The sequence below is a fragment of the Vidua chalybeata genome, chromosome 3, assembly GCF_026979565.1.
Source record: "Vidua chalybeata isolate OUT-0048 chromosome 3, bVidCha1 merged haplotype, whole genome shotgun sequence".
Taxonomy (NCBI): domain Eukaryota; kingdom Metazoa; phylum Chordata; class Aves; order Passeriformes; family Viduidae; genus Vidua; species Vidua chalybeata.
Window position 1 is genome coordinate 59,542,531 of NC_071532.1, and position 24,396 is coordinate 59,566,926.

General features: G+C 40.7%; 1 protein-coding gene across 1 annotated transcript in view; it reads left to right on the forward strand.

The window, feature by feature from the left end:
• Positions 1-1,434: 1,434 nt before the first annotated feature.
• The window catches only part of ARHGAP18 (Rho GTPase activating protein 18), a 66,425-nt gene continuing 43,463 nt past the window's right edge, over positions 1,435-24,396 (forward strand). Inside the window, exon 1 of the mRNA XM_053939317.1 lies at positions 1,435-1,822. Coding sequence (XP_053795292.1) covers positions 1,743-1,822 — 80 coding nt within the window. The 5' untranslated portion in view covers positions 1,435-1,742. The remainder of the gene's footprint in view (positions 1,823-24,396) is intronic.

The following is a 24,396-nucleotide window of genomic DNA, read 5'->3' on the forward strand; positions in this document are numbered from 1 at the left end:
ACTAATGTCTTTTTAATAAACTGGGTTTTTTAAATTTCATGTGAAAATTTTGATTAAAAATAACAATACAAAAAATATTTTAACCAAAAGATCTTGGCTAGCTGCCTACAGATAAAACATCCAAGAAACCATGGAAGAGGCAGGCTTTATCAAAACCTGCCCCCCTTTCAATAGTTTATATTAATTTAAAACTAAGGCAGCACATGACCCTCAGGTGTGTGAGAAATGAAAATGCAACTCCATAATGGTTGGCCTATTTAACAACATCCAAGTTTTCCTGTGCTTGTAATTTTGTTGCTCAAAATTTAATGGCAACTTTTTAAAGAAATCAGGACTTCCTGTTTGGCACTCTGTAGAAGTCCATCATCAATGGCAAAATTCTGTTTTTCTGACTATGATCCCTCCAAAGTTATCATCTGTAAGCGTCAAGAACTCTAGATGATCTTGCTCAAACATGACCAGAAGCTCTGCCTGTTTGCTTCTCTGCTGGGACTGACTTCATAGTGGCCATAGGCCAAGATTTCTGTGCTGCTCATGCATGGCAGCTCTGCACTGCAGAATAGCTGCACAGAAAACTGCATGGGCCACCCACAACCTTGCATGCAGCGTTCCAATTTAGGTACAAGGTTAAGAGAGTAAAGGTTCAGAACTTGATACCCATGCGCTTCAGAATATCTCATGAAGCCCAGAACCGAACTTTGCAGATTTTAGCTACAAGCAAAGCAGTTGCATGATTTGTTTTAAAAGGAAAAAAAGTAAACACAATGCAAATTACACTAATCTCAACTGAAGATGATACATTCACTTATAGAACAAACTGATAATAATTCAGACAAATCATATGCATATATGAACGAGGGCACAAATTACAATCATAAATAGTGGATGTGCATTGACATGTTGCCATGGAAAAAACAAACAGGTTTGGGTGTTGCGTTACAGGTCTTGCCTACCAATTCAAAACTAACACCAAGGCAGTGAGTCCCATCTCATCAGAGCCTGTGCCGAGGCACAGAGGAGGATTTGCCCACCAAAAAGGCCGACCCACTGCTGTGCTCCTCTGGCTGTCACTGGTTGATAAAGCGTGACCGTGGAGCTAATGGCGTCTTGTTTAAGGCCCAGCAGCTCTGAGGTAACTCAGTCAGCAGCGTCCTTGCTTGACATTATCTCTCGTTGTGATTTTTGTTATGAGAGCTTATCATTTAAAAAAAATGAACTTTTTTTTTGGTGTGTGTATGAAAAGTTAAAGCAATCACCGAATACTCTTGCTATTCAGTGAAACAGATAACGTACAAAGCAAACGCTGAACACATGCTTTATTTTTCTTATTGCCGTGCCGCACGTGCCATACGGCAGCCTCGGGGCGCGGCAGTTCGCCCGTGGCACCCGGGGCCGAAAGGGCAGCGACTTTTCTTTAACTGACGGATTTCTCAGCGACACCTTCACACAAACTCCAGCCTGACCGGAGGACGCTGGTTTCCCACACCCCGCGGCGTGAGGAAGCGCACAGAGCTGTAAAGCGGGCGCGGCACGGCTCCCGGCGGCCGCTCGCTACCGCCGCCCTCGCCCGCGGTGCTCCCGGGCCGGGAGGAGGCGCACGGCCCCGCCGGGCCGCAGGAAGCGCTGCCGTCACCCGGCCCTGCCCCGCTGCGCTGCCCGCAGGAGGCTGGGCCGCGCTGGGCCGTAGCCGGGCCGCCCCGCTCCGCCTCGGTGTCTCCAGAAGGGATGCGGCGGCAAGCGCCATGAGCTGGCGGTCCGGCACCCGCGGCGTGGTCCTCACCGCCTACCACCCCAGCGGCGGGGCCGGCGACGCCCCCGGCGGGTGAGTGGAGGTGCGGGCGGGCAGCCGGGAGGGGAGGAGGGCGCTGCCCGCGGCAGGTGCGCTCGGCGGGGGCGGCTCCGGCTGCCGCGCCGCGGAGGAGGAGCGCAGTCGGCTCAGCGGGAACCTGTTGCGCGGGAGAAGGTGTTTTCTCCGGCCCCGGGGCTAAAGGGTTTGCCCAAATTTGCGCTTTGTCCCGCAGCTCCCAAACGGTTTTTCCTTTGTTGGTTTGGGGTTTTTCCCACCCCTTTCTGTAATACGCTCCGCGCGTCGAGGAAACCCCAGGAGTTTTGCTGGTCTGCCGAGAGCCGAGTGCAAACAGCAGCCGCTGGCTGTTGTTAAGGCGTTTGTATCCAAGAAAATCCCGTGGCCGTCCGGGTGCGTTGTCGGTGTTAAACCCGAGCTATTCTGGCCGGTGTAGTTTTAGGCTCGGAGAGGGGAGGGTTTGTGGGTCGCAGCGGTGACTGCTGTCCCGTGGCCTCGGGGGCGCTGGACGTCAGAGATTTTGGGATCAGACTGTCGGTGGGATGCTGTGCATAGATTTTCCTATAATCTCTTTGTGGTTTACTACTTTGTATCTTTGTAACTTGCTTTTTTTTTTTTTTTTTTTTTAATGTGATAAATGGGACGAAGGGGTAGGTAATAATGAGACAAACTTTAAAAGCATTTGTCATTGAAACTGATAATGGGCAAGAAGCTGGTTTCACATACATGAGGGTTGAGTGCCTCACAGCACGTTTGATATAGGCAGAAGTCACTGCTGGCTTTTCCATAGCAATGACAAGAGGGACTGCTGTGTGAAGGACTGACTTGTGTTTATGGCCCATTCAGTCTTGCCTCTTCCTTGCTGAAATTGTCAACAAAGGTCCCATTGATAAAGATGGGACTTTTAATAATGCTGAGAAGCCAGCTGAAACTGGGAACGTATTGAAACTGGCACACTGTTTCCATGTGTGCATAGGAAGAGCATGTGTGATCAATGAGATAATGAGTCTGATTAAAAGAAGATAGCAGGCAGTACAGCGTGTCACCCTGGAGAAAAGATAACTGTGACCTATCACACCAAGACTCCACAACAAAAGCAAGGACTGAACTGAGAAATACCTTTTACCCCATGTTAGAACCACACCACAAAGTTCTCTTTTGGTTGAGGTACTTCCTTCTCCATGACTAATGTTATTTATCAGCCTCGCCTGAAGTCCTGATATCATCTTAGCTACACCTATAAGGGCCCTGCAGACCTGGCCATTTCCAATGGAATACAAAATATGTATATTTTTTCAAGAAGTCACAGAATCCAAAACCTTCTCTGTTATTGTTTGTGGTGTTTCTTTACCTCTCATAACTCCTGTCAGACTCCCCATGGATGTGGAGAGATAAGTTTAAAAAGTGCTTTCCCTGCTCCTTGGGATAACTTCTAAGTAAAGATCTGTGTATCTGTAGACTGTTATGAGGCCCGGGACACATGAGCACAGTCCCTCTCTGTGTCTTAAGAAACTTGTCTCCTGTGCTAATGCCCACACCATTAGGAACAGCAATCTCATGAGAGTCCAGCTCCTCTGCAGCTGCTTCTGTGGACAGCCTTCTGAGTAAGCTGGGACATTGCCAAACAAGTAATAGCAATCCTTCACAAGTTCTTCTGGCTTAGGATTAAGAGAAGGGGAAATAAATGGGAAAAGTGGTCTTATTTCCGTAATTACAGCAAACAAATGTGCATGTTTCAGCTGTGCATAGCAGAGGATTCCCACAGTTAGTTTGCCTGAGTTCCACCACAGCAGTAGTACAGCTTTGCAGGCCATGTGCATTTGCCACTTAGCTCATGACACTAAAATCATAAATGCCTCTCTGCCTTTCTGCTGTGCCACTCTAAATTTGAACCTTAGGTCTGTTTCTGCTCTTTTTATTAACAAGGATCTCAACTCCATGGTCCTGGTTGACCCACTCCCTTCTGCTGTGCATCCCCAGTGTCATCCCACTTCTGAAGTGAGAGAGATTGGGAGTATTTTCATGGAAACGGGGAGGGAGGGGAGTGGCCACTTTTGGTTCTCTTTTGGTCTTTTTAGAAACAAACAAACAAAACTTTCCTGAAATGTTGTAACATTTCTGTGGGATTTCTCTCCCATCCACTCCCCTCTGTATTTCTAACTACTTTCCTTCTTCATCAACATTCCCAAGATGTGCAGACCTGCATGATACTAATAATGCCCAAACCCATATAATTCTGAAATATTGAACGGAAATAAGTTCTTCTATTAGGCTTTTCAAAGTGTGCAAGTGGACCAGTTCTGCAGTCCAGATTTTGTATTTTGTTGCTGATGTGAAATTGAGCTTACTTTGCCTTTAAAAAAAATAACAAAATTAGAAAACAGCTTTCAATATCTAGGTTAGCATCTCGCTACTAATTTGAAAACTCTATACATTTTAACAGGGATCAGAATATTAGGATGCCAGTGTAATATGATATCAGATGTAATAAAGCAGCCCTTTTGGAAAGATTAAGAGAGAAACTATGTTGAATTATTTTTTTCATAGGCATTTAAAACAGTGTGCTTTATCTTTGGAGGGAAGTGTGACACTGGTACCTCCTGGAAAAAGCAATATGCTGGCTGTGCTCCAAACAAAGTGACATTGTAGGAAAGAAAGAGATATTCTTCCTACCCATGTTTTTTCCTTCAGGCATATGAGAACTCTTGCTTCATAAGACTTAAATTTTTACTGATCTAACAGATTGTTGAGCTACTTGTCTATTGTGGGGGGGGGGGGGTTGGCGGTTGGCCCTTTAAAGGCACAATGGGTCTGTGAAATACTTTTTTTTTTGAAAGGCTTACCTTACCATTGGTTCAGTAGGCTAAAATCTAGAACAGCCTCAGTGTGATTACTTCCAAATGTCAGTTTAGGAATATTGCCTTAACAGTAATGATGCATAAAATAGCATCAGAGCTGCTGTCTTTGCATTGAGAAGTTTATTTTGCTGTAATGTAGCAGTTAAAGGATTATATTTATATGGTGTAGATATTGGTTATGAGTGATTTCTGTGATCTACCTAAATATTTATTAAGTTTGAAAACTTTCTTGGAGAAATCAAAATTATAGAATACACAGTATTCAATTTTAATAACATTCAATTTTAATAACATTCAATTTTAATAACAGCTCTCTTTTCCCTATTGCCTTAATTCACTTACTTTTAAGTTTTAACCTGTTAGATTCAGTATGACAGTCCTATTGGCTGTCATGCTACTTGCATTTTGGTGTCATCTCCTTTTCTTCATGATTATCCATGCACAGAATTTTAAATAATTTCTGTGGAACCATTTGTTATTATATGGGCTGGGGAAACCAAAAGCAAATCAGATAGGTTTCAGTCCAAAACTGTTTCAGTGACTGACCATAAGTATTTCACCCTTGTACATGAAAAATCCAAACCTGTAAGCATGGGTTTCCAGTGCCATTTAGGTTCCTTGGGAATTTTACCCCATCTACTTTGGCAGAAAGCACCACAGGTCCTGTGTCATATTTGCCAGCCACATGTAAGTATTTTAGATAATATTCTCCTCATATGGCTGCGTGGGCTTACCCTCAGGAATCAAATGCCATCCAGAGAGTCTTCTACAGGACTATTTCTGTCCTGAAGAGTGAGTGAATGTGTGTGTGTATGCAAATATATGTATGTAAAAATGTTTTTTGAATGTGATTATAAGGCTGAGATCAAGCCTGGAGCATTCAGTGCATGAGGAATAGATTTATAAAAGTGAATGCATGCAGTGTGCATGCAGAAGTAACTGAACTGCACCAACACACCAGTGCATGAGGCAAATAAACTTCTGCTGCATGGCATTTTCAAGAGCTGAACCTAAATTGCAAACCGAGTAATAGATAAATGATTCTGAATATGTTGGCCACTGGAGGTAGAGTTGTTTTCCTCTCCATACCTCTCTCCTATTTGGGATGCTGCTGTTCCATGTTGTCTCCTGTGCTACACCAGCTTGTCATGTGACAGCCTCCCTGTATCTGTTTCCAGTGAGTCACCGTGCTTGCTCACCAGCATGTGCACTTTTGCTGCCACTTCAGTGCACTGCATTAACTTACACTGGAGGACCAGTTTCTGTTTTGAAGCTTTGCAAGCCAGTGCCTGTTTAACTTCATGTATTTCCAAAGAGCTTGTAAATCATTGTAATGCTGATAATTTAAGAAAGACTCCAATGTTTCACAGAGCCTAGGACATGTCTGCTCCTCCTCAGAGGCTCTGCAGTTCTATGCACTCTCCTCTTTGCCTTTTTGAAATCTTGCATTTAGTTTCCTGATACAAAACTAAACGCAAGATTAGAGAACAATGACTTGAGTTTCCCTGAGATGGAACTAAACCCTGGGCCAGTTCTGGAAAAGAGTGTTGTAAGAGAGAGGATTGCTGCCACCTCAGGTCTCCTCTTTTGAGTGGCACCTGCTATTCAAGGCCTGAAGCCTTTGAACTTCACTGTCCTGCTTTGTTACTGAATCCACCTGACTCTGGGAGATACCAGCTGAAGCTTGGGTCTGTGTGGCAGTGAAACTAGGCAGTCTCAGTTGGGTTTTGTTGTAGAGAAGGGCCCCTTTTTGTGGGTTAGTGTATAAGTCTGCATAAACAAATGTATTTAATTTTTTAAATCTTTGTTAATATGGGCTTTACAGACTTAGTAGTGGTAGCATGCAAGTGGCGTTTATTCTTTCCTTACTGGAATAATCTGCCTGATTATTTGTTCAAATGTTTGCTCAGTTTAATCTGAAGTCTTAATAGTTTGTATTTTAAGCCAAGAAGAAATCTAGTAGTAAGTGCAAAATCATGCCTTTTTCCAAGGTCATTTTCCATCTCCTTTATTTCAGAGAAAAGTTTTCATTCCTTTCCCCTTTTTCTACCAGTGACTCATTCTTGGAATTGAAAACCAGTGAAATCCAGTTTAAAGGAGTAGAGTACTGTGAGGGATACATATAATGCTCAATGTACAAGCAGCAAACTCACAAGCTGATGACTCACAACCACCTTAAGTTGGTGGAGCATTTTGCAATTTCATTTGCAATCTGTTTGCACAGAAGGGATTCCAGGTCCCTGCCCCTGTTATCCCAGTAATTGTTGTTCCCAGCCCCTGTAACCTTTCATGATGCTAGTATATGGATGGCTCAGCACAGTACCTTCCATGTGTTGCTTTGCTTCTATAAGAGAAGAAAGAACTATCTGCAGAGCAAAGATCTATCGCACTACAGCAGACTTTACAAAACCATCACAGTCTTTTTATCTGCTACAGGTTTTGCATGAGCAGTCTTCATCTGACTGCATTAGAAAGATCTTTCTTGTCCTGGGTTTGCCTGCTAATTTGAATGAAGTTCATTGTCCAGTGCTTACCAGCATCTTCAGGTAGCGCTGATAGGCAACAAGTCACGAAGTTGCTTTATTTGTGTCTTTTGTACTTCATGCATGTATAAGTATGGACTATATGGCAGCCCCTAATGTGTTGCTCGGTTACTGATGTATTAATCCCAGTAACTTGATCTAATGACCGCAAGATGTGGTATCCCAACATTTCCTGTTTCCTTGATTCTGGATTTCTGCTTCATGGGGTTCCCCATCTTCCAGTTTGCGCCTTATTTCTAGTTTGAATTTATCTTGCTCCTGCCTTTGGTTCTTGCTATGTCTTGCCAACTGATTAAAAAGCCCTCCTAGTGCCTATTACCTATGGTCAGCTTTCTACTCGATTATATCTTGGTGGGTGGAGCAAATGATTCTCTTTAAGCCTTTGTTTCTTCAGTCTGAAAATTTTTTTTGTGACATTTTTCTTCATCATTTTAGCACCCATCTTTACATTTGTTCTCCTACTTTGCTTCTGCTGCTCAGTATTCTCTCTTGTTCTGTGACTTCCCTGCCCTCCCTGATAAAGCATCCCAATCCTGTTAGACTAGAAATAATTTCTTGATAATTTCAGATGTTTTATCTGTCATCTTTCTACAACAGCCTTCTTTCCTAGGAAGGCTTCTTAGGCCAAAATATGACAATAAAAATTTGTTAAAAATGTTTCCTCCACAGTGCCCCCAGTATGCTTGAGGAATTGAAACCATTTGGGGTGAAGTATTTGTGGGGAAGTATTTGAGGAGGAGCAAATCTGAATGTTTTTAGCATACTTAGAATAGTGGTTGAAGGTACAGCATACACGAGAAAGCAACAAAGTAAGAAGAGCATTGTCTTCAACAAATAAATAAATACCTTGTCATGCATACTCACTGCCCAACTGCAGCAGAATAGGCTATCACTTTTGCTTGATTTAGCATCAGTATGAATTTCAATTTATCACTCCTCCAATTCCTTTTTCTTCCAGTCTAGCAGTCCCTAAACCACCTCAACAGCTTTTACTCTGGCTTTAGGAAGTCAGATATTTTGAATTCATATACCTAATTGAAAAAAAAAGGAAAATCATTAGGATGAAGTGTGAGAATTGTTTGGTCAGTGTTTAGCAGTATATGTTTAGTAAGGTACATTGCTCAATTTTTAGTGGTTTTAATCAGATGATGGTGTTTAGCAGATTTTTATGTAATTGTTAGAACAATGTTGGGACTCAAGGGCAGTGATGAAGTATCATCTGTATTAGAAATTCTTTGTCTTTAATATAATACAACAGCAAGGTCCAGGAGTACACTGTATCCAGAGATAACAGGGAGCTTTGCTCCAGATTAAGAAAGTGCAAAGTTAAATTTTAGCTGCACAAATAAAGCAAAAAGTTCTTGTAGGCTTGAGGTAGCCCAGGAATTCATGTAACAGTTGTGGTGATAGCTGTAGTTAAGAGTCTGTGATTCCAGATACAAAGCAAGAGGCTTGGGACAAGAAGCTTTGGCTACTGAATAGAGAGGAAGCTCTGTCACTGCTGTCACACACACACAGCTGTGACACAGCTGTGTCTCAGTGGCCAGTCAAAGCTGGACAGCAGAGCTATGGTTACCACAGACCAGTGGAAGATGCTTTCTGTCTCAGCATTTGCTAAGAGGATGAGAAGTTCTACAGATCTGAAATGTAGCTTCTGAAACCTCTCAGCCTGCTTGTCTTTGCCACAGCAAGATAAGGGAATGCTGATAATTATCCTCTTAGTGGCTGGCACATTGTGGATTGATCACCAGGATCATTATAACTCCATCCAGGGAGTGGGTTTTAATGTCCTGCAAAACTCATTTAGGTGGCTTGGCTGTGTTACCTTCTCCAGAGAAGCCTGTATTTCAGGTAGACTTGAGGAATGTCTTCATGTTCTGTTGAAAAGAGATAATATTTGATGAAACTTTTTTTTTTTCCTCTCAGAGTGTTTCCTAAGGCTTGTTCTGAACCAGAGTAAGTTTTGATGTGCAGTGATGGTGGGTGCAGGTCATGGTCATAGTAGGCTGAGATAAATGGGTGCTGAAAAGAGTGGGGAACACCACTGAAAGTAGAGTTTCTTTCCATCTCTCACACCTTCCTAATATTTTTATTGCCCTGGCATTGGCATTTCTGAGTTGACTGAAGTAGGTTGAGCTGAATTAACAAAAAATTCAACTGAAAGCAATATGTTTTGTAAGTGTTGTTTTTGGGCAGATTAGTTCCTTAATCTAACTCGGCAAGTTACTGCATCAGTGATGGTGTTGGCATAAGGGGAGTGAAGGAAACTCCCAGGAAAGGAGGGTTTGGCAGAATCCTCTGGCAGTAGTGTACATCTGTGCCAGCTTAATGTGATCACTGTGGGGATGTGATTTGACGAGTTAAATAATTTTTGAGTCCTAGTAGTGGCTATGGCCACATCCTGTGAGAGGCTCGTCTGAAATAATTCAGCTCCATTGGTTCAGTTTTGTTGAAAAGATATTTGATGGCTTAACTTTGTACTGGCAGGTTTTTAGTCAGTTCAGGTACAACTTGTCCTTTAACAACCTGTCTAAAGCTTGTGTAAGCTTCATCTCCAGCTCATTTAGTCCTGACTCATGCTGTTCAGTGGTTCAGTCATATGTACAGCCTCTACCTGCAAAAGGCAGGCTGTGATGTGAGAACAGATCCTTGGAATCCAGGTGTGTTGCACTGTAGGGAACACTTGCACTTCTCCTGCAGAGCTGCCTCACCAAAAGAAACAAAAGCCCAGCTTGGATTCGCATAGACTCTAATGAGGTAAATAAAAGTGCACTTTCTAAATTATGGTTGGTCATCCACTGATAAGCTCTTAAAAGCTTGCTGATCTGTGCTTTGTTTAAACACACCTTTCTTTGCTCTGAACTTTGCACTAGAGAGATTGCTTTGGTTTCTTAGTGCCCAAGGTAGTGCATGAAAACATTATTGGGAATGAGAAGTATAATCAGAATAGCTTGCATGATTTCCTATAGGAAACACAACCTAACTTTGAATTTCAGTAATATTTTCTGGTTTAAGAGTAAAAAAGACTAAGATATTAAATATCCAGGACATTTTACAAATATAAATAATTGATAATACTATGTACTAATGAAAATGTCCAAACATCTGTCCAGTGCCTGTCTTCCCTTTTCTGAAAAGGGTATTTACACTGTGATGCTTGTTCTCCCTTGAGGTGAAAGCTAAAAAAGGGACTGTATTTCTTTCAAATCCTTACTGTGGATGGTACATACAAGAACAGACTAACACAGAATCTATTTTTCTCCTATTAAGTAGGAGCTGCTTATGAACGTTTATGGGAAGCAACGAACCTCATGCTGTGAAATCCGGTATTTGATACTTTGGACTTGAAATTAGAAAACCGTTTATGAAGATGTATGGTATTAAAATTCATGTGATTTGTCACCGTGTTTAGGTCTTTTTGGTCTTGCTTGAGTTTTTGAGATAATTTCAGAAAGGTTTGTCATCCTGTATTAGGGAATATAAGGAAAACATTAACTTACATATTTTTGCTCATGTCTGTTTGCAGAATTATTTGATATAGATCTCAGTAAACACAGACCTCAGTATTGTTAAAATTTCTCTTAATTTCAAATATATGTGTAAGCTTAATCTCTGACATTCATATTAGGCATAAATTGAGTTTTGGTTGTATGATTTTGCAGAAGCTGCTAACTGAGATCAAGTTAGTTAGCAGGTGAGAGTTAGCTAGGGTGAAAAAATGCATCTGTAGCCAGACTGTTGGTCAGCACAGGGCTGTGCCAGTGAGAGGTGGGGCATGGGACAGGATGGAACAAGATGAAGTGGGGTGACAAAGCAGCCAGGATGTGCAACCTTAAATGACAGTTTTTTCAAACATTTCAAATGGAGTACTGTAATCTTAGCTTGTGTGTTAAAGTTTGTAGGAGCCTGGAACCAGATTCTTGGCTATCTTTTAGCAACAGGAGTGTTCCTTCCTTATGAATGCTGGGTTTCTTCCTGGAAAACAGATTACTGGGCTGTGCTGAGTGGTGGCACATCTGCACTGCCCTCTGCTCAGACTGTAGCCCAGCACCAGCATCACCCCATCAGACAGCTGTGTAGCTGTATTCATATGAGTTTGAGCCTAGGCTGAGAAACCTTCCCTTCATCTTATCTTGGTCTTTAACTTTCTGATTTCATTTTTTCCCCCCTGTGTGTGGGAGGGTGTGGACAGAGGTGCACAGCCTCTGATTCTGGACAAGGTTGCTGCCTTTTGTATTGTGCTCTGTTATGTTAGTCTCCTGAGGTTTTTTGAGCCCCTATTTCTTTTTCATCCTCCAAGTTGTCACATAAATATAAAAATGTATAAGGTATAAAAAAATATAAAAAGGATAAAAATGTAATTCAATTTTGATCCAGAGGAGCTTCAATAGTTAAGAAGTATTTCTTCAGGTAGATTATATTGCACAAATCACTAGGAAAAGATACTGTTCTTATTTTGATACATTACTTATTTTTTAATTGAAAGATACATTTATGCCAGTATAGTCTTTGCATCTTATGGAATGATTTTCTGTCTGATGTTAAGAACTTTTAGTTACTTGCCCATAGTTTAAGTTAGAGCAAGATTCCTCTGAAGACTGGTGAAATTGATCTGAGTCAAAATATTAGTATGAAATTAGATTTTTTTACTTAAGATGGAAAATTAAAACTCTTTGGGTGAACATATCCTAAAAGCATAAGATACTTCTGCAAGTAGAATACTTTGCACAGTAACTAGAGAGGGAATTGGTATTTTAAAGCTTTGATTTTTATTGTTAACTATTACTTTGGCTGTGTGCCTTGTTGTTAGCTAGCCAGAGATGAATCTTTGTCCCATTTCAAGCTGCTGCTCTCACAAGAAGCCATTGCTAGTACTTTAAACAAGGAAATTACTTAAAGTAAGTCCCAACATGCCTTGTCATCTTGAAGAAAAATACTTTAATTTAGTGATACGTAAGCTGCCCTGTAGCTGGCCTCACTAGCTCTGGAGGTGTAGAGCATGTGTTTCCCAGGTCTTTTTCCTGTCCCTTAGTACAATGTATCCATCACTGATAGCAGTCTGCCTGGGTCAAAAAATTGCTTGGCAGTTTTACCTCAGGAAGTCCATCACCAAAAACTTTTCAAGCTTTGTGAGTCTGTGTGTCATCCAGTTTGCTTCCAGCTGGTTGCCTTCAGAGAAGAATGTGTGAGTGGGACTACAGTGAGTTGTCATGGGATGTTCAGCTGTTCCACGCTGCTAACAGGAGAGTCATATCTATTTAGTTTCTTAAGGAGGAAGCTTGTGACCCTAAGAGCAGAAGAGGATATTGCTTTGTGTTCTTCGGCTATGGAGGATCCCTCATATCACAGGTTTTGCTTTCTCAGAGCATCTGCTTTGCATGTTTCTTGCAGTACAGGTGGGAGTTTGCCTGCTTGTTATCTGCCTGAGTGAGCTCTTCATAAGGCTGAGGAAACTGTTAAAGTTAAGGAGATATGAGTACCACGTCTTGCATGTTCTTGCATGCTCAGCCAGGTACACCAGGGTCTGCTGGCCTCTGATTTTCTGGCTTGATAGTTTGGAAGGAGGGCAAAGTGCCTGGCATATCCAGTTATGGCAGGCTAGTGGACAGATGTGACCGTGTATACTCTGGCTCCCTTAAAGGATGCCTTGCAATAGGATGCATTAGGATACTAATTTCCTCTGGGATTAAATGGGATTTAAAAAAAGCTAATTACAAAGTCCATCCCAATTCCTTTGTACAGTTCTGGGAATTCAAGTCTTCTGCTGTGTCAAGATTAATTTTTTGGGAAGTAGATTAATTACTCAAAAGATGACTGTGTTACTTTGGATGTCTGCTGGGGGAAGAAAACCTAGCCATTGGCTGGAGGTGCTGTGCTGAGGTGATGCTGATGCTGTTTCCATGGATGTAGACCCATCACTATTTCTGAATAAAGAATTCTTCTCTGCTGTGGCCTCAGGGAGTTAACTTTTGCTCTGGACTGGTGGCATGATTCAGTTGTACGTTTAGTTGGCTCTACTCAATGTTACCACGTGATCCTCTGCGAGTCCTGGTAGCAATTTCCCATTTAATCTCCTAGTAAAGAGCCACCTTTGCCCTTCCCCTGGATTGGACTCGATGTACAAGAGGCTGGCTGCCTTACTGCTTGTGCTGACTTGGTGGAGCCTGCCAGTAAGGATGGGGAGATCCCAGGGTCTGGCACATGGTTGGTTGGGGTTTGGATTTAGGCTGCTCTGAGAAGTGTTGGCCTTATGTGAGGTGAAGTGACCTGGAGGTGTTGTGCTTGGGGGCACCTCCTGGGGCACTCTGAGGTTGCACAGGAGTGAAGCTCGTGTGGCAACGAAGGAACTGGAGCCAAAGCACTGCTTTGGCACTCTTGGTGAAGAGGCAGCTTCATTATGTCATTGTTTAAAACAGTAGTGTACATACTGGTAGTAAAGGTCATATTTATTCTGAAAGGGCATTGTACAAATAATTGTAACTGATTTACTTCCCAGTGAGGTGCCATGAGACAACAATAAAGGGAAAATTAAGTCCGTTGCCTAGAGCGTACAGTCAATGAAAGTATCCCTAAATTCTTCACTGGACCTTCCTAACCTTCAAAAATGAAGGAGATTAGAGCATGTCTGGTGCAAACACTCAATAATGGTGGCAGAAGCTGTAAATACACACACCAGTTTTGCATTTAGAGAACTGAGAATTGGGAAAATAGTATAATTTAGTTATATGGGCATTTGTCCTTCTTTGAAAGTCTCCTTTTCATCTTTTTGTTAAAATGTGTTGTAAATTTCCTGTTACAGAGTTTCTACATCAATTGCTATTGCTCTGTTGACTTTCATTGTAGGTTTTAAACCATATTCATGCTGACAAGTGTGTGATTCCATTTCCGTGTCAGTCTGTCAGCACTTGTTTAGTTCTTTACAAATGACTTTGTCCAGGTGCTTTATTTTGGCAAAGGAATTACTCTTTATCTTGTGGGATAGAATTGGCTACTTATATGATCAAGTATTTCTTGTATCCACATAAAATTTTAAGACTGCAAGTGTGCATTTTCAGTGCCGACAGCATTAAGAAGGAGTTTACTTTAATATCTCTGGTAGGAAGGGACTTAACTGTGTCACCCTGCCTGAGCTCAGAGGATGTATTTGTCACTCAGCTCTGACCCAGAGATGTTCAGTCCCCTCATCACCTCCCTTTGCTGTTGCTATGTACTGGTTCCCTAATTTTTAGCGTGTATGAGTGCTCACTTCAGTGCTGGAAAGCCAGCAGGATACTACCCAGTGTGGTGAGGTGTCATGAGGGCTGAGGACAGGACAAAGTGTTCAGGCAGTGCAGCTGGGAAACAGGGAGTGAAGGACTCATGGGGCGCCCTGCAGCTTCTGCTCTGGTTTGCCTCACACCTGGTTCCCTTTGCTGCCTGGAAATGTCTGTGCTGTCTGCACCAAGGTCAGGCCCGTTCAGGGTGCCTTCCCTTCCTCCACCTACCCACTCCCTGCCCTTTCCCTCAAATTGCAGGCTTAGGTCACTGTCGTAATAAGATGATTTCAATTTAATTGAAATGGAGTTTTCATATATGACTTAATATTGCAGGCAGCAAATGTTTTTTATTTCCCCGTGTACTTATTGTATCGTATAAGAACATATGGTATTCATTTGTAGTTGTGTCTCATAATGGGAAGTGCAGCTGTCTAGCATGAGGAGCTTGGTCCTGTAACTAAAAATCATGGATTGCAATACTCACGAGTGCTTTAACATTGCTCTTGTTTTTCTGTACACAGTGTGTGTACACATGGCAAAAAAAAAAAAAATTATTTATAGAAGCATCTGCATATGGATTGTGCCTTACTTCAGGTTTATTGTGCTACATGTGAAGTATTGTATTTCATTTTCCTTGATTATTACTGGGATCTGTAATTGTAGCTACTTAGTATTACAAATAGGTGCTTATTTTTGCCCTGTTTATGGAAAGGAATATGTCTGAAATTAAAGGTGGGGATAGAACCTCTAGATTCATGGGGAAAGTTAAGAGGACAATGTCATTTTTACTTACATTTTTTGCTGGCAGTTAGCAGTTAGCCCTCCACTGAAGTATTTTGTTTGGGAATGCAGAGTAAAAGGTACGGCTAATATTAGTGATGCAATGGTGTTGAAAAGCCAGATTCATGGTGTTTCACATCACTGATCAATTTTTTTCAAAATAGACTGTTTTTTTTTCTTTTAGAACAATCATCATGGAAAGTGTTATCAGCTGAAAAACCACATAGGGCACTGCATGTTAACTTAGAAACCAATATCTTTCATGTTTTTAAGATGTTGGTAAATAAAGGGGGTGTTGGTTAGGGAGGAAAACAAAAGAATTTTCCTAAATAATTTGTATTAAGAGACATCAACTAGATGAAAATCTAAAAACAGACTTTTTTTTTTTAAACTACCTGTGTTTAATATAGAAATACCAGAATTCTTGCAGATTCCATCTGCATCCTCTTTGATGAGTGTAATTTAAAGTAAAGTTGGTAAGAGCTCTTTCGGTTTTCTTTTTCTTTTTTTTGTCATTTTACTAGCAGCACTTTTTCTTTTCAGCTGCAGAGCAAGTAGTGACTGTCATATTTCACTTTCTGACCAGACTTGTACAATCCCTCTTGCTGCCTTAAAATATGACAGCAGTCTCCCCTGGCCATATTAAGTTTTCATGCACTCTCTACCTAGGTACCCACCTGGAATGGAGACTGCTTACAACAACAAAAAAAATCACATTTAAAAGTAAAGAACAAACAAATAGAATGCTGGTAGTGGAAATGAGAAACAAGGACTAGACGTGTGAAAAAATGATCAAATAATAATAAAATACATATGAGATGGGTTTTTTAGGATTTGTTTTTCATTTTGAATGGTTGTTTCTGATAAATGACTGATATTTAATTTGCATGTTTTGTTTATTTTTTTCTTAATTTCCCATTTCATGTCTGTTTCATATCTGCTTTTCCTCTTTTGTTTGGTTTGTATTATGTTCTCTTTCCCCTCCCGCCCCTCTTCTGGAACAAAATAAAAGCACTTTCAAATCCTTTTCACTGAAGTTTTGGTTTTGTATTCAAGCCCTGTAGCTCATAGCTTGTGGACTGGTAGCACAGTAGTAAACCCTATGGTAGGCTACCTTTCAAATTTGCATGCGAACACATCTGTATATCCAGACTGGTAGCTCTACATCTGTATTTTTAATTTGTAGGTGAAGGGACATACCTATGCATACAAGTACCAGCAAAGCTTTGCAGGGGCCTTGGTTGAAAAAAATACACATTTTTATGCATTTTCTGCTGATGTCCATAAAACAGATATGGCAACAAAGGGTGAGAAAGAAACAGAAAATCTGTGATCCTGAGCTACTTCCTGCTTGCTTGGTTGCATACTGACATTTAAGAACTACGCAAGAAAAATGAGGAGGGAAGGAGTATATTAATGTAATTTTGTTTTGTTTTGTGAGTTCCTTGCTTGGTCATAGGATGAGAAGCCTTTGGAAGTGCTCATTAGCATAGGTAACAGAGCACAGGTTGGCATGGGTCTGCAGTACACTTCTGCAGACAGTTCAGCTGTTGCAACCTTGGAACAGATATTTCCCAGGAATATTTGCTTAGAAGAAGGCATTTGATAGGCAAGGAGACTTTGCAAAGACTCACTGCTTTAGCGGTTGACAAAAGAAAGATAAAAAGTTAGGATTGCCACTGGGTGCACTTTTCAGCCTCTTTTCTTTTGCTGAGGTGGGAATGGGCTTCTCTGCTGCCCTCTTTGTGCAGTGCGTCTGTGGGGAGGGGGTGTGGAGGAAACAGCTGGGTCAGGGCACATCGGCATTGCCATTTGCTCCTGCTGTGGCGTGCCCTACCTGCCTCCTATTAAAGAAATTTCTCAGAGCAGGTTTTCCTCATGTGCAGAGGCATGTGCAGCATTGTGCGTTAGCTCCTCCGGCCGTAGGTGAAATCCCAGTCACCACTTTTGAAGCTGTTTGCAAATGCCTCTTTCCATATGCTGAGCCTGAACTAAACCTGGATGATCCATTCCTTGCAGCATCCTCAAGGCCTCCCTCTCTCCTATCCCCTTGCTGTTTAGCATCTCTCTGATGTTTTGCTTCTGAACAGACCTGTATCCCTCCGAATCCTTGAGTGTTGGCCCACCTTGCTCATGCTGCTCTCCTTAGCCCTTCCTGCTTCCTCCTCTCCCTCTCTTGTCCAGCTTCTCTGAGACCAGTTTTATCTGCTTTGTCTTACTGGGTCTTTGTTGGTGGTTTGTTTGGACAATGAAAGTGGTTTCCTTACAAAATATCTTTAGATTCCTGCATGAATTTCCTTGTTTGGGAATACTCATAAAAATTCATTTACAATTTATTCCGAATGTAAGGATTATATTGTAATAAATTGCCTATGAATGCATGCCAATTCCCTTCAAGCATAAACAAAATTACTGAATTGTGCTGTAAGCCTTATATTTGCAAGTAACAGGGTTATAAGCCTAACTAAGAGGTCCTTTAAAATGGTAAGAGCTAATGATTTTAGAGAACTAATTGCTTTTAAGGGCACAAAAGTAACTCCAGTATAATTTCATGGCTATAACTGTACTTTACTAAATGGTCTTCGTATTTGCCAGGATATCTTAAATTGGGCTTTGTTGCCATGCTTATTTTTTCCAGTGGGAAAAGAAAAATAAATTATTTAAATCTTTCCTCTCTGCCTCTCAATAATGGAATTACAAATACTGTATCTGTTTCACTTCCTGGTTTATTCTCTTTGATATCTGTGGAGCCTGAAGTGATCTCACACCGGCTTTATTCTCTTCTTTGGGATAGGATTAGTTCCAGTGGTTGTCTTGGAAGATTACAGAAAAAAGTGTACTTTTAAAATGTGTATTATATGTTTGAGTATTTTCCCAATAAGCAGCATGAGGGTGGTTACAGGGAACATATTTTGCCCACATTTTTGTCATTGATACGAATTGTAGAGAATGAAAAGAATCAAAATTACAAACGAAAACAGCTGTGCCCATATGAAGCCAGGTGATATAGAAGGCATTTGGAAGGAATGAGAAAGTTAGGTCAGTTGACCATGGGACAGAGCCAAAACTGTGACAAAGGAGATTCATAGGAGGCCCTTCCTGTTTTTATTTTCCTAGCTGTAGGCAGTTTTTCTTTTTTTTAACTATAGCTTTAAACACAATTAGGGTTGACTATAAGGAAAATATACTGAGTGTTTGTTGAGTTTGGAAATTGACTTGTTTTCATTCAGTGGGACCTGGGACAGGGTGAGCTGTCCCAGCTTTTCCAAAGCTGTGCATGACTTGCAAACCAGCTCCTGATATGGTGCCACTTTTGTGATTTTACCTATGCAGGTCCACATTCCATTGTCCCCTTGTTTTCCCTTCTGGATTTTGTTCTCCTGGGAATAGCTGATTTTCTGAAATGTGTGATTTGGAACAAAAATGGATAAGTATGTGCAAAAAATAGGAATGTGAAGCCTAAGCCTTTAAGAGTCTTCATTCAAATGAGAATTAAGAGGGTCAGAATGTCAGTACAGAAGTAAAACCAAAACAAATTTCTCCTCATACTTCTCAGTTTGGCTAGATTGTTATAATTTCATTTCAGGTCTAATAATACATTATGTCGTAATGTTTTTGAGTTTTAAATAATCTCCAAATCTGAGTCCTTGAGAATCACCTTTTTCTAAAAGAAACAAAGAGGCTTCTGCATACTATGGTTGTAGAGTTGAACAACTTGGATGCTGGAATGCAGTAGTACCCCAAAACCAAGGAAACACAGCTGATGCAGTTATCTTGTGCGGAGAGGCTTTATGGCTATACTTGTCAGTCCTGAATTCTTTCTCACTTTTTGTGGGGTGGAATAAGGTCATGTTTTTTCCTGAAACAGCCTGAGAAGGCTTAGCAAATAACTCCTTTGGCAACTGTTCAAATGTGTGTATGTTATAGTTCTAGCACCTCTTTTCATTCACATCATACATGGAGTGCCAGTGATCTGTAGCAGAACCACAGAATCACAGGATATGCTGAGTTGGAAGGGTCCCACAAGAATCATTGAGTCCAACTCCTGGCCCGGCTCAGCACCATCCCCAAGAGTCACACCATGTGTCTGAGAGCGTTGTCCAAACGCTTCTTGAACTCTGTCAGGCTTGGAAGTGACCACTTCCCTGGGGAGCCTGTTCCAGTGCCCAACCACCCTCACCACCCTGGGTGAAAAACCTTTTCCTGATACCCAACCTAAATCCCCCCTGATGCAACTTCAGGCCATTTCCTCAGGACCTGTCACTGGTTACCACAGAGAAGAGATCAGTGTCTGCTCTTTCTCTTCCCCTCCCAAGGAAGCTCTAACTGCAGTGAGGTCTCCCTTCAGTCTCCTCCAGGATGAACAGACCAAATGACCTCAGCTGCTCTTTATACAGCTTCCCCTCCGGCCCCTTCACCAACTTTGTTGCCCTCCTTTGGATGCTCTCTAATAGTTTAATATCATTCTTACATTCTGACTGTGAATATGTTCTGATTGTGACTGAAAATGCACACAATATTCAAGGTGAGTTTATTATTCATTTAGATAGAGTATGTAAATTTATTAGCTTACCATAATTATAATTTATGTCATTGGAAGTGGAAAACAGAGTCCAAATGTAGGAACATGAGGTCCTGTCAAAGGAAATGTCATGAAATATTTTAATCTTCTTAGAAGTGCTGCATGTAGTTCAGGCAGATTAAATTTTGGCATCATACCTGGAATCTGACATTTCTGGTGTAGTGGATTAGAATGTTAAGTGTAATAGCCTGTGCCATTGCCACAATTTCTTTCCTGTTTTCTTCAGTGATAGGCAGGGGTTGGGAAAGTAGTAAGGTTATGTGCACGAAGGTAAAAAAAAAAAAATTATATAAATAGTAATGAGGATGTGGCTGGAAACAATATGGTGTGTGTGTATATATATATATATATATAACTTTTTGAACTTAGAGTCTGGCAACCCTAACTTTGGCCAATTTTGTATTTATTATTCATGGAAGGGTTTAAAATGCCAGTTGGTGGGGTTTTCTGGATTTTTGGTTTTGTTTACTTTTGGTTTTCTTTGTTGGTTTTTTTTGTTGCTGTTGTTAATCTCCAGAGCAGTTTTGAGCAGGTATTAACAGCAGCTGATGGTATTACAAAAAATCCTGAGAGACCTGATTCTCTTTGCTCAGCGTTTTTTATGTTAATTTAGAAACTGAGTATGGTTTTATACCTTCTCTGCAATCATTTTGTACTCTTTGGAAAAACGGAGCTTTGCCTCAGTTCCTACTTCTCTGGCTTTTCTTCGGAGCTTAAGGGGGATTTTGGGGAAGTTTGATTGCATTTGACATTCAAAATGTTACAGAGTAGCAAAAATGAAATTATTTTATGTGGGAGCGAAGGAATGCTGTGTCACTTCATGAAAAATACTGTAAATTATGTTGCTTCCTTACTGTTATTTTTCCATGTTCTGTATGATTCTCTTGAAAAGACTGAATTACAGGAGAGTTTGCAGTCAGTCATGGAAAGAGCATATGTCACAAAAGGTAGAAAAGAAAGGATGCAGCTGTTACAACATGTGACAAGATTTGGGAGGTAGAATGAAAAGCAGCCATACAAGCCCAGACTGAAGTTTCTCCCTTGCCTTGTAAAAGCTATGAAGCACTTTAAGGGTGGTAAGAAATATTTTTGCATTGCTCTGGACACCAAATGTCCAGACTTGGTCTTGCTCAAGGGTTACCTGTTACTTACAAAAGGTTGTGATATTGGTTTTTGTTTGATGGGAAGTTTAAACTATCAATTAAATTTAAAAATGCCCCTATTCTAATATATTTTGTCTTATAAAAAGATGACATTTTCATTTTCAAAATCCAATTTTTTTTCATTTAGGTAGTGTCAGTACTCTGTGGCTTTATGTAAAATTCAGTTGTTTTGGGACAACCTGCTTTGATGGCCACATCAATTCCAATTTGATTTTTTTTTTTTAACAGAAGTTTTTGAAAAATGCTCAAAACTCCACTGCAAAATGGTGGATAGTGTGTGAAGGGGGGTATGTCAACAGTGTCCCAAACATTGGGTTGAAACCATTAGGATAAGTGATTTGGTAATAAAAAAAACTCTGCAGCTTTTCCTAGAAATCATGAAAAATCAAGATGCCCTTCTGGTAGGCACCATGGCTGTAGGAAAATCTGGCAATCACTTCCCAGGTCAGTGATTCAGCCAAGAATGGGCGAGCTGCAGCCACGTGACTGCTGTAGCCATTGGATTAGAGCTTTTTTGATTAATTCAGTTAAGAAGTTTTTGTATCTTGAGGTGCTGCTTGGGTTCTTGAAAGAAGGGGAGGGATGGGGAGAGCTTTGGGTTTAGGAGCTTGACTTATTCCCACACTTCTTGTAGCTCAGAATTCAGAATGAGAAGTGGGACAGGAGATCACACTGTTTTCCTCTCCTTGTCTGCTTAGTTGTTTAGATTAGACAGGACTTAAGAAGTCCTGTATTTATGTTTAAGGGCACAGCGTCTCATGGAAGTGATTGCTCAGTAACTAGTTTTCAGAATGAACCAGTACTAGTACTGGCATTTTTTTTTGGTTGTTTCAATTTAGCTAGCCTTTGTACTAACTAAACTTAAAATTACTTACACAGATTACTGTACTTTGTAACTCATATGTCAAGAAGATAATTGTTCTTTGAGAATGCTGTTTTATTTATAGCCACAGTGCTGGAGTCGATCACAAACCCACAAAAGCAAAGCTTCCTTTTATCTGTCTTGCAGTATGCCATGGGGTCAGATCTCAATCTTTTAACACTCAGTGGTCCAGTGGTGAAAGGCTCCAGAGATCTGAGAATTATTGTTGTTTCTGTCCCTGACTTACACTTATGAGTTTGAGCAGCAGGCTTCAGCTCTCTGAGCCAAGTACCCACCCTATTTTTCTCCCCCTCTCTTTGTGTCTTGTTTATCAGACGAACACATCTAAGCATGTGTTGGCGTGATGTCCAGAATCAGTGAGCCTCATTATCAGCTCAAGGTATGGCTGCAATAATACTGCCAAATAGCTTTTATGACTCGCTTTGCATGGACATTTCAAAAGGTGTTGCAGTAATTTAGCTGTAGTCAGATACGTTTTTGTTGTTTTGTGTAACTCTAAGTGAAGTGCTAGTTTATTGCAGTGCCAGAAAATGTGCCTAAAAGGCAGCAGTGCTCAAGACGTTGCCTGTACAAGAATTCCAACAGCAATGGTTAATGGCTAGGATTTAAAGACACTCTAAAGGCCAAACATTGTATTTTCAGTGTACAGTTTAAGGATATGTAATAGTTCAGTTTGACAAGTAATTACATCACTTGATGTTGTGGTTTAAGCCCAGCCAGCAATCAAGCACCACTCAGTCACTCCCTCACCAACAGGACCGGGGAGAGAATTGGAAGAATAAAAGCTAGAAAACTCATGGGTTTGAGATAGACACAGTTTAATGGGGAAAGCAAAAGCCATGCACACAAGCAAAGAAAAACAAGGCATTAATTCCCTGCTTCCCATGGGCAGGCAGGTGTTCAGCCATCTCCAGGAGAGCAGAGCCCCATCACCTGCAATGGTTACTTGGGAAGACAAACTCCAAACTCTGTTGAAAGGTTATATTCAGATTCAAAATTAGTGGTTAGCTCTACAAAAATGACAAAGATTACATTTTTTCTTATCACTCACTGTTTTAGAACACAACATAGTCTTTCATTCTCAAGTGAGAAAAATGGGATTAAGGACAAAATTAGCTTTCTGCAAAGCTAATTTATCTGAAATGCCAGTGGAAGTGCACCTTACAAACTGATTCATCTCTAGCTCTTGTAGTTTACACATGACAAATGTCAATTATGAACTGCTAAAAAGGCAGTGGAACAAACGGGAAATTTAGTTTTCACAGGGAAGAAGATAAGAAATAAAGACAGCTGCACTGTTATAAAATGATTCTTGAGGAAATCAAATTCAGGGTGACAGAACTGGAAAAAAAGCACAGTTTTATTATGGCATACATCAATGATTAATGTAAAGAGTCATATTTTCTTAAAGGCTGATAAAGGACACAGTTGGTCACGAAAGGAAAGGCTGTGAAAAAAACATTTTGATGAAAGGCTGGAAATAAATCCCCATAGACCAATGTTTATAGAGCAGGTATTTGTTTATTGCAGCGCTGGTGGTGAGGGGGATATCTCCTCTTAACTCACCCACCCTTGTCAAGTGCTGTGGTGTATTTATACAGTAAGTATTGCTTAGTATCACTGTGTCACTACAGCATCATCACATATGTGTCAGAACTAATTTACATAGTAAATAAATCTCACGGTTATTAGATCATTCTTTTCCACTGTGCTTGCATCTCCCCAGTTTGGGGTTGTCAGGGGTCTTTGATGAAGGCTTCCAAGGTCTTTGCATCTGAACTTTTCATCTTTGTCTTTGGAGCATGCCCAGTTATGGTGTTCCTTGATCTGTCTAGACTTAACTGGCCTAAATTCTTTGTTTTGTGGCTAACTGGCTTTGCACTTGCCAATTTTTCATTAGTACTATACTTACCTATCTCTAAAACTATCCACCTGGTGACTTTTCTTTTTTTGTCTATTCAGCATTAAGAAACTAGTTAACCATATACTAGCCATTACATTGTATAAAAAGTTATTTATATCAGGTTATATAGGTATCAGGTTATATAGATATATAAAAAGTCATGATTTAGGTTATATTGATATAACCTAACCTATAACCTATTTATAACCTATCAGGTTATATAGATATATTAGGTTATATTGATATCTTATAACTCAAGCTATATAAGCACCTTGTAACTTCGATCTACGTTATATAGGCATTAATTTGCACACAATTCTTCTCCTTTAAGTACTTGCTACAACATGAAGCACATCAGTACTTAGTAAAGTAACCCAAATCTGTTTTTTCCCTTGTAAATGTAATGAATGTTGTTCATTACAGGAATTGTTTTTAATGGCTTCCTTCTGGAAGACCTGGAGTGCTTTGTCTCACATCCTTGATGTTTCCAATAAAAAAAAAGTATCTCTGGTGGGTGGGACAAGAATATTGAGTCTGGTAAAACACTGCAATAACTGTATTGAAGAATGAGTTTTATGCCTGGGGGGTCTGTTTTGTACTGAGATAAGCAGGCAAAAATCTCAT